At 42.3% G+C, this 19,391-nt stretch overlaps 1 protein-coding gene across 8 annotated transcripts in view; it reads left to right on the forward strand.

Moving 5' to 3' along the window:
* The window catches only part of MAP3K8 (mitogen-activated protein kinase kinase kinase 8), a 34,536-nt gene extending 16,593 nt beyond the window's left edge, over nucleotides 1–17,943 (forward strand). For all 8 annotated transcript variants that reach the window (XM_061126371.1, XM_061126372.1, XM_061126367.1 and 5 more), the window contains 6 exons: nucleotides 5,014–5,181; nucleotides 7,600–7,861; nucleotides 9,372–9,478; nucleotides 14,228–14,380; nucleotides 15,098–15,344; nucleotides 16,822–17,943. In XM_061126371.1, the coding sequence (XP_060982354.1) occupies nucleotides 5,014–5,181; nucleotides 7,600–7,861; nucleotides 9,372–9,478; nucleotides 14,228–14,380; nucleotides 15,098–15,344; nucleotides 16,822–16,952 (1,068 nt within the window). In that variant the 3' untranslated portion in view covers nucleotides 16,953–17,943. The remainder of the gene's footprint in view (nucleotides 1–5,013; nucleotides 5,182–7,599; nucleotides 7,862–9,371; nucleotides 9,479–14,227; nucleotides 14,381–15,097; nucleotides 15,345–16,821) is intronic.
* Nucleotides 17,944–19,391: the final 1,448 nt, after the last annotated feature.

Genomic DNA, 19,391 nt, shown 5'->3' on the forward strand with positions numbered 1-19,391 from the left:
AAAGATCCCTCCAACATCCACAGGACCTGGGGAAGAAACTTGAGGAGACTAAGCCAGGGATTGCTTTGTATGAGGGTGCTACAAGTTACCTATAATCTAGACCAACTCTCACCCACATCTGGGGATGAGTAGCCTAAAATGGTTTCTCAACACTCAACTCTTGTGTGATTATTGGGAAGCTGAAGATCCCCAAGGAGCTCGCTCAAAGGTGTGGGTGTGTGATGCTGAGTGCTACTCCTCTGGGCTTAGTCACGGATTCCTGGCTTCTCAGTCTTAAAAAACCTTAAATATACTTGAATCCAGCTCTCTCTCTGAGGCTTGGCTCACCCCATTCATCATCTCCAATAATTGCTGGGGCATTTTGGCCTTTGCTTGGAAACCTGTGACGAAGCATGCATCATATTCTGGGGCGTATATCGTCATATCAGGCCAACTGATTGCAGAGAAGTCCTTCCTTAGATGGCACAAGCATTTATCTCTGAGCGCCCTTAGTCCTAGCCCTACTTCTTGGCCATAAAAATGGGATGACTCTCATACATATATGATGAGTAGTGGTGAAGAGAGCAGGCCCCTGAGTTCAAGTGCCTGGCATGTATCTCAGCTCTGAAATGGAGTAGGTGACCCCAAGCCAGCTACTACAACCTCCGTGCCTCCATTCACTCATTTGTAAAATGGGTAAATGGCCACATTCACTCCACATGGTTGTTTGGGGTCAAATAATTGCAAGTGGCCTGTGTGCACACTGAGAGTATTGGAAGGACACAGGCCATTGTGGTTGTCACTCTCCTTCCTTACGACAGTCCTCCCAGTGTTTGCAAAACTGCACGTGTTCCCTCTTCTTCCCTCGTCCCCCACGTCTTCCCTCTTCTCTCCCCATCAGCCCTGGCTGTGCCTGCCCCTCCTCGTGCACAGGCCCCAGCCAGTACCCATCTTACAGCCCTGCGCTTGAACCTGGCTGCCCCTTTGCTGTGGGACCAGCAGGGGAGCACAGAGCCAGCTTGGCCTTTGTTCTAGATCCCTCGTCTCTCGTCATGTAGCCCAAGGTCATATCCATTTTCTAGCTACCACATCACCCTTGTGGAATCATTCTCACTGACTTACCTACTCAAATGCTGTTTCTGGGCTGGCGATGTGTCATGCCAATGGCAGTGATTGGGATGAGTAAATGGACAGCATAGGGGCTTCCCAGGTGATGCAGTGGTAAAGAATTCGCTTGTGAATGCAGGAGACACAGGAGATGGGGGTTCAATCCCTGGGTCAGGAAGATCTTCTGGTGAAGGAAATAGCAAACCACTCCAATATTCTTGCCTGGAGAATCTCATGGACAGAGGAGCTTGGCGGTGACAGTCCATGGGGTTGCAAAAAGTTGAACATGACTGGGCGACTGAGCACACACACACACACACACACACACACACACACACACACACGGACAGCATGCCTCCAATGTCTGCACTTGAATGTGGCTTTAGTACATGGAAGAGTTGACAGAGATAATGGACAACAGAGATTTCCAGAAGATTATCTACTTAGGCTGCTAGAAAGAAGAAAAAGGGGAAAAATACTTCAAACCCAGATAGGGAAGGTCTAGGGCTTGGAAAGATCCCGGGACTTTGCAGAACCACATACTAGCCAACACTTGTATGTCACCCTGCACGTTCAGGGTCTGTCATCAGAGGTGGCCTGGAGAACTCTCAGGGCGTTCAGAGAAGAACGTGGGGGAATGGTAAACTGGGGTGAAGGAACTGCAGTATTTGATCTAAAGAGGAGAAGTCCAAGCCATCTCAGTGGAGTATAAATTGGGCATTTGGTCACTGGGTTCAACTTTAATTACAACCTCTGGAAAACTGAAGGCTCTTATCTAAAGAATAGGAGCTGTGGCTTGAGGTCAGACAGACCTGACTCTGTCACTGCCTACTGAGTTCTTAACCTCTTCAAGTCAGTTTCTTCATCTCTAAGTGGAGATAAAGAGAGTCCTTACATCACAGACGTATGTGAAACTGATGTGTTAGTGTGTGAAGTACTCAGCACAGTGCCTGGCCCAGAGCTAGCACTCAGCAGATGGCTAATATTATTACTCTCATCCTCTCAGCTAAGAGGACACTGGGTCAGAGTGGGTTAAAGCAGATTTGAGTTGAACAAAAGTAAAACTTCCAAGTGAAGCCAGACAAAGACAAATATCCCATGATGTCACGTATATGTGGAATCTAAAAACATCATACCAAGGAACTTATTTACAAAATAGAAACAGACTCACAGACATCGAGAACAAACATATGGTTACCGAAGGAGAAAGGTGAGGGGAAAGAGAGAAGTTAGGAGTTTGGGGTTAGCATGTACAAACTGCTACATATAAAATAGAGAAACAACAAGGACCCACCATACTGCACAGGGAATTCTACTCAGTATCTTGTAATAACTTATAATGGAAAAGAACCTCAAAAAGAATATATATGTGTTTATGTAACTGAATCACTATGCTGAACCCCTGAAATTAACACAACATTGTAAATCAACTATACTTCAGTGATTAAAAAAAAAAACGAAACCAAACCTAAAAAAAAGTAACATTTTTTTTCTGAAGGCTGCTTAAACCCTGAAGTGAGCCCTGGAGAATCAAGAGCAATTGGATATGTAAATATTTAATAACAAGGAAGAGGCAGTAAAGCCAGTGCAGCTGGTGCCGAGGGCACAGTTCTGTCTTGAGGACTAAACCCACCATGTCCCCAGCCTCCTGTAGAAGTGGCCTCCAGGAACTTGAGGTGACGCTTCTTGAAATGAGGTCATATTTCAAACTTGGCAAGACCGTGGTCTCTGCTTAGTTATGGTCCCTCTTGCACGGCGGCCATGCTCAGTAAATGCTAAAGTTTTGAGTGTCAGTAACTTCACATTTCTAAGTATTAGCATCTTTCTCTGCTTCATTCCTGACTAATAGTGTGCATGTCTGTGGGGTGTAGCTACGATTAGTAATAACGGGTCCTGAGTGAATAACCCTTATGGTCACCAGGGTTGTTCCCGGAGCAGGGTCGTGTGAGCAGCCCAGCGGGTCTGGAGATGAATCGCTATCTTCTCTCCCCACGTGATCCGCATTCCCCTGCAGCCTCTTCCGTTCTTGAAATAACTTTGTGTCACTTTGATAGTCTCATAATTACTGAATTCATAATCTGAAGTCATAATATTACTAATGATTTATAGGTAAAACCTGTATTTTTGAGATTCTAGCCCTTGAAAAATATTTTACACAATTTTTTTTTTTAAAGGAATGTGCTCCAGGTCACCTCTCTCATGAACTGTCTTATTAACTTGTTTTCATTTTAATTATTATTAATTCTTCCTTTAATTTTTCACTGTTTAAAAATTCAGATAGACTTTCTATGCAGTAGAATACACAGAGGGCTTCCCTGGTGGCTCAGATGGTAAAGAATCTGCTTGCAGTGCAGGAGACACAGGTTTAATCCCTCAGTCAGGAAGATCCCCTGGAGAAGGAAGTGGCCACCCACTCCAGTATTCTTGGCTGGAGAATTTCATGGACAATGGAGCATGGCAGGCTATATATAGTCCATGGGGTCACAAAGAGTCAGACATGACTGAGTGACTAACACATACACATAGGATACAAAGATCTTTAACATCCAGTTTGATGAGTTTTGACATGGGTACATACCCTTATAACGCATACTGCTATCAAGATATCTCTCTTAATTTTTTAGTTATTATTTTTATTTATTTATTTGAGTTGATTTACAATGTTGGATTCATTTCAGGTATGCAGCCAACTGTTTCAGTTATGCTGTACATTCTTTTTTAGATTCTTTTCTATTGTAGATTATTGCCAAATATTGAGTGGAGTTTCCTTTGCTATACAGTAGGTCCTTGTTGGTTATCTATTTTATATATCGTAGTGTGTGTATGCTAATCCCAAACTCCTAATTTATCCTCTCCCATTTCCCCTTGGTAGCCATAAGTTTTTTTTCTGCTTTGTATATAAGTTCATTTGTATCTTTTTTTAAAGTTTCCACATGTAAATGATATGAAAATGAAATGAAGTTGCTCAGTCGTGTCTGACTCTTTGCGACCCCATGGACAGTAGTAGCCTACCAGGCTTCTTCGTCTATGGGATTTTCCAGGCAAGAGTACTGGAGTGGGCTGCCATTTCCTTCTCCAGATATCATGTGGTATTTGTCTTTCTCTGTTTGACTTCACTTTGTATCATCCCTAGGTCTATCCGTGTTGCTGCAAATGGCATTGCTTCATTCTTTTTCATGGCTGAGTAGTATTCCATTGCGTATATGTACCACATCTTCTTTAGGTTGTTGCTCTCAGTTTTTGAGTCAGCTGTCTTTCAGACCTCTTATTCAAAGTGTCTGCTGACTCGTGAACCCTCAGAGCTCAGGGACTGTCTGTCTCTTGTTCTTGCCTTCTCAGCACCAAACATAGAGCCTGGCACATATCATGCCCTCAGTAAACATTAAATGAGTGAGTAGATGAGAGATAATTCTGCCTTTGCTTTATTTATGTCAACTTACAGCTCTGGCAAAACACATTGTTTTCCAGAATCCTCTGTGATCCATCGGTTCATTTCCGCACTCTCTCTGTGTGCATCATCTCTGAGTAATAGTTATGCAGACTGACAGGTTAGCACATTTTAATTGGAAACCAGTCAGCTTGCGTGTACAGTTTACATTTCTGCAATCTTTATTTTCAGGCTTTTGGTCACAACAATCAGGGTGCCTTAGATAAACCATTTTTAAAGTTCTCTTTCGCAATGAATTACTCACATGCATATAGAAATATGATCAGGTCTGGCCAGTGACGTGTTTCTGTGACATGCTTTCTCTGTCTTGCTGAAGCTCTAAATGTAGCCTCTGTACACTGTTAGGATTACATACAGTGACATTCATTTTTAACACTGCGTGTAAGAATGTCTTCTAATATAACCAGTTCCTGAAGGGTGGGTCTTGGAAGAGAACCTTGCTGAAATTCTCACCTTCCTGCGTGTTTGCTTTGTTGTAGGTAATCACTCCTCAGAATGGACGCTACCAAATAGACTCTGATGTTCTGCTCATCCCTTGGAAGCTGACCTACAGGAACATTGGCTCCGATTTCATTCCTCGGGGGGCATTTGGGAAAGTGTACTTAGCACAAGATATAAAGACTAAGAAAAGGATGGCATGTAAATTGGTATGTACTTCATAACCAGACACGTTGCCGTGAGTGTTGGTGTTGGGGCTTTTGTGTGTTTCTTTACACAAAGCTGGCTGCCCTTTGACTGCTTCTTGTTTGAGGGTGCTCAGTCCAACAAAGCATCTCTGTTTTATAGATAGGCTTCCTACCTGGGGTCATTTAATCCCCAAGTCTACTTAAGTACAATAGTTGAGTTTAGTCAGTTTGCGCTGATAAAAAAGAAGGTACTAGCTTACTTAGTGCCAGCTTGGATGCCTGCATCCTTCTTGTGGTGGGATAGAGGAGGGAAGCTCTCCTGCAAGAGCAAATTTATTTGCTGCTGTTTTTAATCTCACCCACAGGGGAGGGGACTGGGCAGGGAAGTAGGCACTGTTCGGAAAGCCACAAGACTCCTCAGGACTACAGATTAAAGGGCTGAATTTATTTATTTATTTTTAAAATATTTACTTATTTATTTAGTTTGGCTGCACTGGGTCTTAGCTGCAGCATGTGGGATCTTCGCTTTGGCATGGACTCTTAGTTGCAGCATCCTGGATCTAGTTCCCAACCAGGAATCAAACCTGGGCTCCCTGCATTGGATGTGTGGAGTCTTAGCCACTGAACCACCAGGGAAGTCCCCAAAAACTGAACTTAAATAGACCAGTATTGAAGACACCCCATCTCTTCTTATTAAACATTAAGCACCTGCTGAGGTGCCCCCACTTTGGAAGACTGGCCTGATTTACCAAAGTGAGCAGACACATACCCTGTGACCCAGCAATTCCGCTCCTGCAGGTGCCTGCCCAGTAGGCATGCATCCACGGTCCCCAAAAGCCATGTGCTGGAGTGTCCATAGCAGCACTGTTTGCAATAGCCCCAAACTGGAAAGTTTGCAGATGTTGAAATATGGTGTGTTTATATAATGCAATGCTGTCCAGCAAAGAGAAGAAATGACTTACAACTGCAATGATGTAGATGAATCTACATTAGTTGAAGCTAGAACAGCTGGACACAAAACAGGATCTGGTCTATGAGATTCCATTTATACTGGGTTGGCCAAAACATTTGTTCAGGTTTTCCCATTACATCGTATGGAAAAATCTGAAGGAATGTTTTGGCCAACCCTCTATAAAGGCCCAAAAGACTAAACAGACCTGTTGGAAATCCCGTTAGTGGGTGTCCCTGGGGAGCGGTGATAGGTAGGGGTCAGCAGGGGGTTTCAGGGATGCAGGTGAAGTTGTTTCCTAATCTACATGGTGGTTACATGGGTGTGTTCACTTGAAAATTCATTGAGTGTGATAATCAGTTTTGCATTTTTGTGTATGTCTCTTCCACTTTAAAGTTTTTTTAAGTGCAGTTAAACAGACTCACTTTTGATTTAACAAAAAACAAAATAGAAAATAATGACACTATTATCTCAGTCTCTCTTTTCGTCGTGAGGGCCTCGTTTGTGCCTCCATAAAGGTTAACCCAGAGCATCTGTTATTAAGGGAAAAAAGGAAGTAATATAGAAGTTATTTGAAGGTTGCATTTATAAAGAAATATGTCCAAGTTTAAAAAAAAAATCTAGAGACATTTTTTTAAAGCTCTTAGGGCCAGAAAATGTTCTGTTTTTCAGTTTTATCACAAAAGACATGGCAAATAGCTTTGCGGGTTTGTTTTCCTTGCAGTCCTTATATTTAATTTTTAAGCTGTGTGTTTTCTTAAAAAAGAGAAACATGTAAGATGATTAACAACCCCAAACAGTTCATAAGGATGCAGCCTAAAGAATGAGACTCCTTTCCTTGCAGCAGTTACCATTAATGGGTTCTTACATGTCCTTCCAGAAAATTTCTATGGACATGTGTCTGTATAGTGGAATATTTTTTTACAAATGGGAACATAGTATGTGCATTTCTGCATCTTGCCTACCTCAATCTAACAGTTTATTTTGGAGGCATTCCTGTCATGAAAGAGTTACTTCTTTCTTTATTAATGACTATTGATTCTCCATAGAATAGATGGTCAGTGCTTATTTAAATGCATTGTTAGAACATGAACGGTGAAACTAGAGATAGTATTTTGTGACGAGGAAGACTGAAAACAATGACCCAAATCTAGTACTGTAGAAATTCCATGTATAACAGATAGGAAATTACCATCTCTGGGCCAATCATGAACAGTTCTTTCATTGGGTGTCTCTACTGTAAATGAAAGTAGTATTTTATTATTTTGTCCTTTATTTTCTCATTTTGAATTTTTTCACCTTATGCAGATGTTAATGTAAAGGCAGATCCCAAGTAAGCATTATCTTTACTCAGGAGTACAATTTCATAATACATCAGAGTATCCTTGAGGGCATTTGTTTGCCTTCTGGTTTGTAAGTTGACCTATATTGTGTATATTTTTCATTATCCTGGAGTTGTTGAGGATATTCTTTGTGCTTTTGTGTTCTAGATCCCAGTAGACCAATTTAAGCCATCTGACGTGGAAATCCAGGCTTGCTTCCGGCACGAGAACATCGCCGAGTTATATGGCGCCGTTCTATGGGGTGAAACTGTCCACCTCTTCATGGAAGCAGGCGAAGGAGGGTCTGTCCTGGAGAAACTGGAGAGCTGTGGACCCATGAGAGAATTTGAGATTATTTGGGTGACAAAACATGTTCTCAAGGGACTTGATTTTCTGCACTCAAAGAAAGTGATCCACCATGACATTAAACGTGAGTTATCTTTGGATGTGTCCCTTTTTGGCTTACACAGACTAGTTGAACTTTAGGCAGATGGGCTCTTCTGTTCAATATGAAGGTCCTTGATGGCATGAGGACTGCCCATGGGTCAGTAGTATCCCCTGGAGAAGGAAATGGCAACCCACTCTAGTATTCTTGCCTGGAAAATTCCATGGACAGAGGAGCCTGGCAGTCCATGGGGTTGCAAAGAGTCGTACACAACTGAGCAACTAAGCATGAGCCTGACTGGTTTCTAAGAGTAAGAGATTGTGGGGAAATCCATAAGAGAGATCAATATCTAAGCATAAATTGGGCTAGCAAAACTTGTACTGAGAAAAGTTGGGTATTTTACTTTTTATTTCAGAAAGTGGCTTGATGATAGTACACAGTATATAAAATATAAAAAATATTTTTCACCTTTATTGAGAAATAATTGACAATATAACATATGTTTAAGATGTACAATGTAGTAATTTGATACATGTATATATTGCAAAATGATTATTATGATAAGATTAGTTAACACATCATCCATCTCATGTATTTATAATTTTTTTGTGTGGTGACAACTTTTAAAATGTGCAACTTACAAAAATACCATACCAAATTTCCAGTACCATTCAGTACTGGAAAATACCCTGATGCTGGGAAGGAGTGAAGGCAAAAGGGGAAGGGGGTGGCAGAGAATGAAGTGGTTAGATAGCATCACTGACTCAGTGGACATGAATTTGAACAAATTCCAGGAGTTAGTGGAGGACAGAGGAGCTTGGAGAGCTGCAGTCCATGGGGTCACAAAGAGTCAGACACCACTTAGCGAATGAACAACAACAATTTTAACTATAGTCACCGTGCTATACATTACTTCTGGACATATAGTCCCAGAAGTTTTTTATCTCGTTACTGGAAGTTTGTACCCTTTTTACCAGCATCCCAAATTCTCTTTGCCCCCACCCCTGGTACCCACTTTGTTAAGTGTTTCTATGTTTGCTTGCTTTTTTCTTTTTTAGACTCCTCATAAAAGTTAGATAGTATGGGATTTGTCTTTCTCTGTCTGACTTATTTAGCCATCAAGGTTCATCCATGTTGTCACAAATAGCAGGATTTCCTTCTTTTTTATGGCTGAATAATATCCCATTATATTAATATATATCAGGCAACTTATATGTGTATAGTTAATCACAAAATTTGCATATGTATAAACCTTCTTTATCCATTCATCCATTGATAGATGCTTAGCTTGTTTCCATGTCTTGGCTATTGTAATTTGAGGATTATTAATGACTACCTTCATTTATATCCACTTTGACTGAATTCTTGACAAATCTGCAGTGATTTTTACCTAAACTCACACCCACATTCACCTTTCCTTTTGAATATAATGCACTCATTTCAATAAAGGAAGCATTTCAATGTATCTTTATTTGCAACACAATTTAAATAATGTTTCCATCTTGTTTATGGATAGATACACAATTTTTTACTAAAATTTCTCATCTCTTTATAGCTAGCAACATTGTTTTCATGTCCACAAAAGCTGTTTTGGTGGATTTTGGTCTAAGTGTCCAAATGACCGAAGAGATCTATTTTCCTAAGGACCTCCGTGGAACAGAGGTAATTATGTTCATCCGAAAATGGGCAATAGCTTTTTTTTTTTTTTAAGTATTTATTTATGTTTGGCTGTCCTTGTGTCTTAATTGTGGCATTCAGGGTATTTCGTGGTGATGCATGGGCTTCTTTCAAGTTGTGGTGCTCAGACTCCAGAGCCAGTAGGTTCAGCAGTTGTGGAATATGGGTTTGTTGCCCTGAGGTATGTGTGATCTTAGTTCCCTGACCAGGGATCAAACCAACATCCCGTGCATTGCATGGCTGATTCTTAACCACTGGACCACCAGCACAGTCTGGCAATATCTTATCAACAGTAAAAATAAGATGTTCTATCATTACTGCAGAAAGGACAAAGAAGGGGAAGAAATCCATTACATTAAATCATTATTATCATGGGAACGTTTTTAATGAGCATTCACTCTGTGTCGTGTGCTCATTTTAACACTTTATTTGGATTATATTATTTTATCCTCACAATACTACTATCATAGGGAAATACTGTTATTACCATTTTAAAATAAGAAAATAAGCTTCAAGAGGTTAAGATAAAGTGCCCAAAGTTATTCAGCTACTGACAGATCAGGGAATCGAATCTAGTTTTTTCTGAGTCTATAGTCTAAGGTTTAACTGCTGTGTAACTAATATGTACATTTTCAGTATGATAGTATTACTGCTTTGGTTCAGTTACAGCCATAATCATCATGATCATTAAGGACAACATTTATTGAGATCTGATATTTTAGGCCTCTCTTTAATCCTTGGACTCTTTTTTTTTGGGGGGGGGGGCTTGACTCTTTTTTTTAAATTTTTTTCATTTATTTTTATTAGTTGGAGGCTAATTACTTCACAACATTGCTGTGGGTTTTGTCATACATTGACATGAACTTAGAATCTTAAAAGAAAGAAATTTGAAGGTATAAGCTTACTATAATATTCAACTCATTTGTGAAACGAAAACAACAAAAACAAAACTTTCCTGAATCTAAATGAGATTCAGAGAAATGCACTCACGAGCTTTCAAATAATACATTTAGCATTCACATCATTAGGCTGCATAGTTGATTCATGTAGTGAGTGTCTGTTGGACATCTGATTGTTCAGGCTGCTGTGCCTGCAAGGGATGGAACCCAAGACAAAGCCAACAAGGACTCCATTCTGGAGTTAGGATCTATTTTAAATTTACCTGGATTATTAATAAATGACCAGCCATTTAGTTCACAGTCAGTTATGATGGGTATGGGGTTGGTTGCATCTGGGAAGGTACATGGGGGTAGAATCTGCCTTCCTGGCCCATCTCCATGACGATGAGGTGTTTAGCTATCAGAGCCCCTCAGCCCCATGCCCTTCTCTGTTGAAAGTGCCCTCAGGAAGTGAAGAGGGGGCAGTTGGTGAATCTTTGCCTCAAGATTACCAGGTCAGTCCTCGTGTTAATCAAAAGATAACCTTTAGTTTAGCTAGTAAATGTATTGCGTTGGACTCAGTTGCAGTGCAAGGGTTTCTCCTATGGCTCAGCGGTAAAGAATCTGCCTGCAATGTAGGAGACGCAGGAGATGTGGATTCGATCCCCGGGTTGGGAAGATCCCCTGGAGGAGGAAATGGCAACCCATTCCAGTACTCTTGCCTGAAAAATTCCATGGACAGAGGAGCCTGGTGGGCTATAGTCCAAAGTGTTGCAAAGAGTCAGACACGACTAAGTGACAGAGTACACGCATGCACGCAGTTGCAAAAGGAATTGTCTGCATTTTAGGCTGGGATTCTGTAAGCCTTTTTTTTTTTTTTAATCCTTTTTTTTTCCCACCTCAAACTTTAACCTTTTTAATTTGTATTGGGGCATAGCCAATGAATAATGCTGTGGTAGTTTCAGGTAAATAGTGAAGGGACTCAGCCGTACATACACATGTATCCATTCTCCCCTAAACCCTCCTCCCATCCAGGCTGTGTAAGCCTTTTCTTAACTCTCTTAAAGCAGACTTTCTTGGGCAGTAGAAGAGATCTTTGGTTTTGCTTTTATTAGTGAACTTATTCTGGAAAATACTTGGGAGAGGATCCTGGAGAGTTGTCTTCGAGCAAAATAATATTCACAAAACTGTAGACCTTTTATTTTAAGCATGTTTTAGTCTCCAGATCTTGGGAATACTTCCCCAAAGCACAAAATCTAATAAGACTTAACACTTCTGACATGATTTTTTTGGAACTACTTCAGCATGTTTTGGCAGTTGTCAGACCTTCAGATATGTGACACTCTACCCTTTTTTCCTGGAGCCAGTTTGAGAAACAAACTATTTATGGCATTAAAGATGGAAAATACCTTTCTCTTCCCAGCAAGATGATCAAATTGGACATTTTGCAATAACTGGAGAAAGACATCTCCTTTCTGGGATTTTCTATCAGAAGAGTATGTGTTTGAGTACGAGATAGCAACACAGTGTCTATTCCTGAATAGGAGTTTGGATTGAAGTATTTTCACCAAATGTTAATTGCTTTCTATGAAGTGCTAAACTGGCCTTGGCGTTCCTAGCTGTAAAAACTCTTCTGATCCACCCGTGTTTGTTTACTGTATGTCTGGCACTTGTGATTGAAGTGTGGTAGGAAGTGTGCTGATGAGTTGAGGTGTAAGGGTCACTTCTCAGAAAGCTTATTTTGACCCCTCATCCTCAAAGAGCAAGAAGGTATCATTAGTCAGGGTCAGCCGTGCGGATTTGCCTTCCATTAGAACTTGATATTCAGTTTGATCAGATAACTTCCGAACCCCCGAGCCGAGCTTCCAAATACAGACACTGGTCACTCGTGGCCTGCCTATTCGGGGCATGATCTTGTAACCATGCCATGTGATGCACTTACACAGGGTTAATCCAGCCTATCTTTAAACTATTGTTTTGGAATTCCCTGGTACAGAGAGAGAAGAAATAATGAATGTGAATAAGTAATTAGAGTTCCCTTGATAGCCTTGTTCCTTTTGTAAAGTTCTTACATAAGGTCACATGTCATCATCAAGTACGTGGGGACACACACACACACACGCACACACACACAAAGTCTCCTTCCCTTTGTAATAAATGTGTTAGGAGGTGAAGGCCTTGACATCCCTCCCCCTGACCCTGCCGAGCTCTAGGCTCCTGGGTCCACAGCTAAGGGTGCACAACCCCCAGAGAGCCTGACTTGGGTTCCCCCCAGGCCTGTTTCAGGAAGTGCCCTTGACCCCATGACCTGCTACTGTGGCTCCCTAGAGCTTAAGGAGTCAGGAACTGGGAGCCATGGGGCTCTGGGCAAGGCATCTGCCCCCACCACACGCCACCCCACAGCCCCTCCAGGGCCCCAGGCTCACAGCTGCCGCTGGTGACACCAGCCGCAACACTTTGCCTAATCCTTGCTTAGGAGAGTCGCCGGGGTGGCGGGGAGGGGAGGCAGGCACCTCTGTTAACAGTTGTCCTGACCACTGAGTGTGTTGCTCAACTTTGCGATTTTATTTAGTAAGAAAGTCCAAGGAGAGAGAGAGAGAAAAAAACCTAGTAAAGAACCAAGCCCAGGCAGCCCGGAAGTGTGTTGTAGGAAGTACTTGAGGCAAGTGAGGTGGGGAAACTGGGCAATTTCCCCAGTTTTTGTAAGCCAGTTCTTTCTTTATTTACTCTGAAATGTATTCTGGGAATACTCACCACCCCCCCCCCCCCCACCCCCCACATTCATGGCAGCATCCAAAGTTGTTAAAGCTAAATATTGATGGTGAGGGTAGGAACTGCACTGTACCTGTACCAGCCATGAAGACAGGTCACTGGTGTTTGCTCTTTTTCTCTTTTAGAAACACACACTGCTTAGGGAAACTGCTTCTAAAACAAGCCCTCCTTTTCCAGCATTGGCTCATAAAACCAACTTGCACAATGTGAACATGGCCTGCCTTTAGTATTTAGTCATTGGGCTCCCTGGTAGGTAGAAATAAGAAGAGGTTCATAGAAATGACCCACTAGGATCACTTTTCCAATATTGCACTTTATTTTTTTTTGGGCTGCTCTGGGTCTCTGTTGCTGCACAGGGGCTTTCTCTAGTTGCAGTGCGTGGGCTTCTCATTGCAGTGGCTTCTCTCTTATTATGGAACACAGGCTCTAGGGTGCATGGACTTTTCAGTAGTTGCAGCACGTGGCTGTGTAGTTACAGCACACAGACCTAGTTGCTCTGAAGCGTGTGGAATCTTCCCAGACTGGGGATCAAACCCGTGTCCCTTGCATTAGCTGGCAGATTCTTATCCACTGTACCACCAGGGAAGTCCTCCAGTGTTACACTTTAAATTCTTCTCTTCTGTGTAGTCAGTGTTGATACTCTGGGGACCTCTGCTGCTTTTGATGACTGAAGATAATTATCGGTTTGGCATTTGAATGCCAAACATGAAATGAGGACGTGTATTTTAGTGTCCATTGAAATACAGAAGGAATTGGTGTTTTAGTAGGAACAGGAAACATTCGATCCTTGCTTCGCAGAACTTTGAGTGGGAGTGCCAGATGCGTTCTCAGCCATGGCTAGTTTGCTGCCTTGTGTTGAGTCTGTGGGGAGATGTGCTGTGAGGCTGCAGGGTGAAGCTGCCTGAGTGCCCACGGGCCAATGCTACTCCTTTGCTGAAGGGACCACAGCAGTGACATGCTGTTCTCAAGGGACGAAGTGTGCAGTGGATACAGCGAGGGGCATGTGCCAGCTTCCAGAACTGGGTTAGGGAAATGGTGCCTAGACCCCTGAGGGGGTCAGACTGACCTTCTGCTTCTCTTTCAGATTTACATGAGTCCGGAGGTGATCCTCTGCAGGGGCCATTCGACCAAAGCAGACATCTACAGCCTGGGGGCTACTCTCATCCACATGCAGACGGGCACCCCGCCCTGGGTGAAGCGTTACCCGCGCTCCGCCTACCCCTCCTACCTGTACATAGTAAGTGGTGACGATGCGGGGAGGGTGGGGTTGGAGCATCTCACCTGCTCAGGAGAGCTGCTCTCTCTCTGATAGTACACACATCTGATGATGGTGAAGTATGACCATCGTCCTCTATGGTAACACTAGTATATGCTCAGCATGCTAACCATGGTATGCTGACCATGTACTAGGCTTAGTATAACCCTAACTCTCCCACATGGAGGGATCACCCTGTGGAAACCCACCCAGCTGTGCCCAGGCAGAAATTATTTGCTATGCTGTTACACACGATGCCACTGAAAAACATCAGAGTAGCATAAATCATTGAACTGAGGAAGATGTATATGTTCTTTGAACACTTCCCAGAAAGAAGGTATTAGGTTCTAGATCCCCAGGGCAGCCTGGCACATAGTGAAACACACAGCGCCACCCGCCCCCACCCCGACCTCCTTTGACTATAGAGAAATTGAGAGGCAGGCACTTCCCGGTTTCTGCACAGGGACCTTTGGGCATTGCTCCTATGGAAAGCCGTGTATTCAGACCTCAAGTGTTTAACTCTGACTGCATTTAACCAAAAGATGGGTTTCACTCAGTGTCCTTAGGAAATGTTACCGAAGGCTATGCGCTGTATTCACTTCAAAACAAAAGACTTTCCGGGTCTTGTAACTAGAATACCTGTCCTGTCGAGGGTATATGTTCATGCCGTTGATGCTAAGAGAACTGGTTTGTTCACAGATTCACAAGCAAGCGCCTCCTTTGGAAGATATTGCTGAGGACTGCAGTCCTGGTATGAGAGAGCTGATTGAGGCTGCTCTGGAGAGGAACCCCAATCACCGGCCTAGGGCAGCAGACCTACTGAAACACGAGGCGCTGAACCCCTCCAGGGAGGATCAGCCCCGCTGTCAGAGCCTGGACTCTGCTCTCTTTGAGCGGAAGCGGCTCCTGAGCCGGAAGGAGTTGGAGCTTCCTGAGAACATTGCCGGTATGGACACCCTGCGGTGTGCAGTGCCCTGGCTTCCCTTCTTTTTCTGTCTCCATACACCTTCTTATAGAACTCATGAACATGCCTGGGGAAAAAAATAGTATTAGCAGATGCAAACTGGTATATGTACGATGGGTAACAACAAGGTCCTACTGTATAGCGCAGGAACCTATACTCAATATCCTGTTATAAAGCATAATGGAAAAGAATATGAAATAGTATATATATATATATACACACACACATATACATATATATATATATATATATAACTGAGTTTTCTGTACAGCAGAAATTAATGTTGTCAATCAACTTGACTTAAGTAAAATTAAAAAAAAAAAAAAAACTGAAGTAACTTCCTGCATGCTATAAGTCGTTGGAGAGATTTTAGCAAGAATGTTAGCAAAAGCATATACCAAAAAAAAAGAAAGAACAAATTAGCTGGGAATTCCTTGGCAGTCCAGTGGTCAAGATTCCATGCTTCCACTGCAATGGGCATGAATTTGATTCCTGATGGGGGAACTAGGATCTTGCAAGCCATGGGGTGTGGCAAAAAAAAAAGTCATAATTAAAAAAAAAAATTGGCTAATTTACCAGCAAGCCTAACTGGTTTCCAGTGCAGATGGAGGTAACGCTGTCTTTGAGAATTACCTCTGCCTTGCTTTCTTTTGCAACAGAGAAGAGTGTTTGCTTTTAAAAATAGACCAAGCATGACAATTTTGCTGTTGGCAAAGAGTGGAACTCTGTATAATGCAGTTATGGTAAACTATGCCAGCTGTTGGTTGGAAACATCACAGCACTGATAAAATATTGAATTTGAAGGCAACCTGCATTTCTGTCTTCCTCTGCTCAAAAATCTCTCTTCCAGCTGTGAAACTTTCCCATTTAGGAAAAACGATACACATTCCAGGAACATTGGATATGCATGGAGAAGGGTTTCTGTTTTTATTATGAAATCTGTGATGTTCTAAATGTATTTGGGTCCAAACCCAGATGTCAAGCCTGGAATGCTTATTTGCATTTCTCAGCTTCTTATCTGACTTTCCTGCATTTGAAAAGAATTGTCTGGGATGTTGGAAAATGTGCCAGAATTTCCAGCTAATTTTTTGTGGTGGTTGACTCTTTTCTAAATTCTTTTGTCTGTGCTGTATCCCATAAACTAGCCCATCATGTTCAACTCTATGGCTTTTAAAAAAATTTTGGCTGCAGCCAGAAATGCAGCCTGAAGCATGTGGGATCTTAGTTCCCCAACCAGGGATCGAACCCACAGCCCCTGCACAGGCAGGCAGAGTTTCAACCACTTGACCACCGGGGAAGCCCCCAATACTACGGCTTTTTAGTAATAATTCAACAGAGTTTGAATGCTGTTCCATTAGGCCCAAAGTTTGTTGTTTTTGTTAAGTTGAGGGAAGAGGCATCTATTATTGAACATGTCCCCTGATCACTTATTTTATTTTTTCAATGTTTCCTTTTTCAGACTCTTCATGCACTGGGAGTACTGAGGAATCAGAGATGCTAAAGAGGCAGCGTTCTCTCTACATAGACCTTGGGGCCCTTGCTGGCTATTTCAACCTTGTCCGGGGTCCACCGACCCTAGAGTATGGCTAATGGCTGGTGGCGTTTGCCCTGAATTAGGACTCAATATTCATAGATCTCTGGGAAGCTGATTCTGCTGACTCTGCACAGGGTCTCCTTCGAGGGAATTGTATTTTTATTGGCTGGGCTCCTCCGACTCATGAATGTGACTCCATGTGACTCCTGTGTGTTGATGTGTGAAGCTACCCTTGGCCCACTAGGCTGGAAAGTTCTCATTTCTCAGGTGGTATGCCTGACTCTAAGGAAGCTGAGAGTTCACGGAAGGATCATTTCTCAGTGACTGATTCCATCCACTGTGCACTTTGCTCAAAATTTTAAGAATACCAATCACAAGAATAATATATTAGCCTACAATGACTGTTCTTGGTTCTATTAATAATTTAACTAAGGGAACTTCTTTTAACTCAGTGTATATATGGTGTATATTGGTGTATATTGTACAATAACTCTTCAAGCCTTTGTCTATAAATGCTGATAGAAATGAAAGTCTTTATATTTGGGGTAAATAGAACAACTTGAATATTATAGCGATAAGCTGAACTAGTGTCTTAAAAATGGCTAACCGATGAATTCGGAGCCATGTGACCGCTGCCACTAGTGACAGGTTTGGTTCAGTTCCTATGGAAACATTTTGTACTGTACATGCTATGCTTCAGACATTTGAAACATGATGTTTTGAATGTGGATAAAACTGTGTTAAACCACATAATGTTTGTACATCCCAAAGGATGAGAATGTGACCTTTAAGAAAAATGGAACATTTATAAATTCTTAATGATGCTACTTTTATAAGTCTTACTTCTCTATTTTCTTGAAAGCGTTTGTATATTAAAATAGCATACTGTGTATGTTTTATATCAAATGCCTTCACGAATCTTTCATACATATATATTTTTAACACTGTAATGTATGTGAATATTCCAAGTATGTTTTTACATCATACAAATGAAAATGATACTTTTATCCAACATGACCCGTCAAATCAGCTGAATAAATTCAGTATTTTGCCTGAAGTCTGGTAAAGAGTGTGATTCTCAACTGGCCCAGGGATGGGTTTTAGGGGTTGGCATTGAACCTGGAGGAGAACGTGTGCCATGAGGAGGCCAGAAGTGCCCGAGAGCTTTGGGAGCCTTGCATGTTGTATGTGTGCATCTCTGCTCTTGCTGCTGTGTGAAGCCATAGCTGTCATCTGGATTGTCATCTGGATTGTGGACTTTCAGCACATCGTGCTTGAGAAATATTTCTCATTGTGGTTGGGAAATAATTCTCAGCTGCTGGTTTAGGCTAAGTGTGGTTCAATTTTGCATCTTATTTTTATACATTTATACCACCTCTGAATACCTGCTCGCATTCTCCATGCCAATTATTGTCAAGTTCATAACCAACTTGCCTTTGTAGAAGGCAGATTTCAATCACGTCTACAAACTCTAATGAAGACAGTTGAATGGGGGTATGATCCATCATTCACTGAGTGAATAGTGTTGAACACTTGTACCAGTGTTATATAAACATGCCCTCCCTGTAATTTGCAACACTGCACTTGTGAAAGAGGTGTTGTTACCTCCGCTTTGTTTTCGTTTTTCAGAAGAAGAAAACTGAAGCAGAGTGAGGTTAGCTAACTTAATGCTCAAGATCTCAAAGTCCCCCAGGAAAGAGATGGGAGGTATTTGCATGTGAGCCTTTCTGGATCACATTCTTAATCTCCTCCTCAGATTGTTCTTGTGATAATGATAGACCAACAGAAGTGACAGAAAACTCAGTGTCCCTAAGATTCTGGTCTCCGAATAAGGTCAGAGGTAGATATACCATGAAGCTGATGTAGCTTTGGCTTCAGGGCTCCTTGCTTGTGGGGGCCCCTCTATGGCCCTGTACCAATTTCTGTACCCTCTCAGGCTGGGCCCAACACACCTGGACTTGCCTACAGCTGTCAAGGTGCACAATGTCTTTTTTTATTTGGCTGCACCGGATCTTAGTTGCAACATGTGGGATCTAGTTCCCTGACCAAGAATTGAACCTGGTCCCCCTTCATTGGGAACCCTGAGTCTTACCACTGGACCACCAGGAAAGTCCCAAAAGTGCATTACCTTTGATGATTTTCATGAAAAACCCAAACAGCCCATGTGAATTGAGGTCCAATTAACAAAATTCCACTTAGAGAAGAACATTCCTTTTAAGTAAACTGGAACTCTTGTGGAAAGATCTGGGGATATTTGTCTGCCAAGAGGTGGTCAGAGGTAGTGGGGCTGAGAAGGTGGTCAGAAGAGCACCCAGGGGAATTCAGGGCTGGGACATGAGCACCGAGGACTTGCACAACTGCCAACCCAGTAAGTCACAAGTTGTGGCTGGGATGGGCCACCAGACAGAACATCAGCTTCAGAGAAGCCAGGTGGCCGCAAGAAGGTTCTAAGGGAATCCACTGCTCACCTACTTCCTGGAAGATGGGCAGTGGGG

The sequence above is a fragment of the Dama dama genome, chromosome 23 (genome assembly GCF_033118175.1).
Source record: "Dama dama isolate Ldn47 chromosome 23, ASM3311817v1, whole genome shotgun sequence".
NCBI lineage: Eukaryota > Metazoa > Chordata > Mammalia > Artiodactyla > Cervidae > Dama > Dama dama.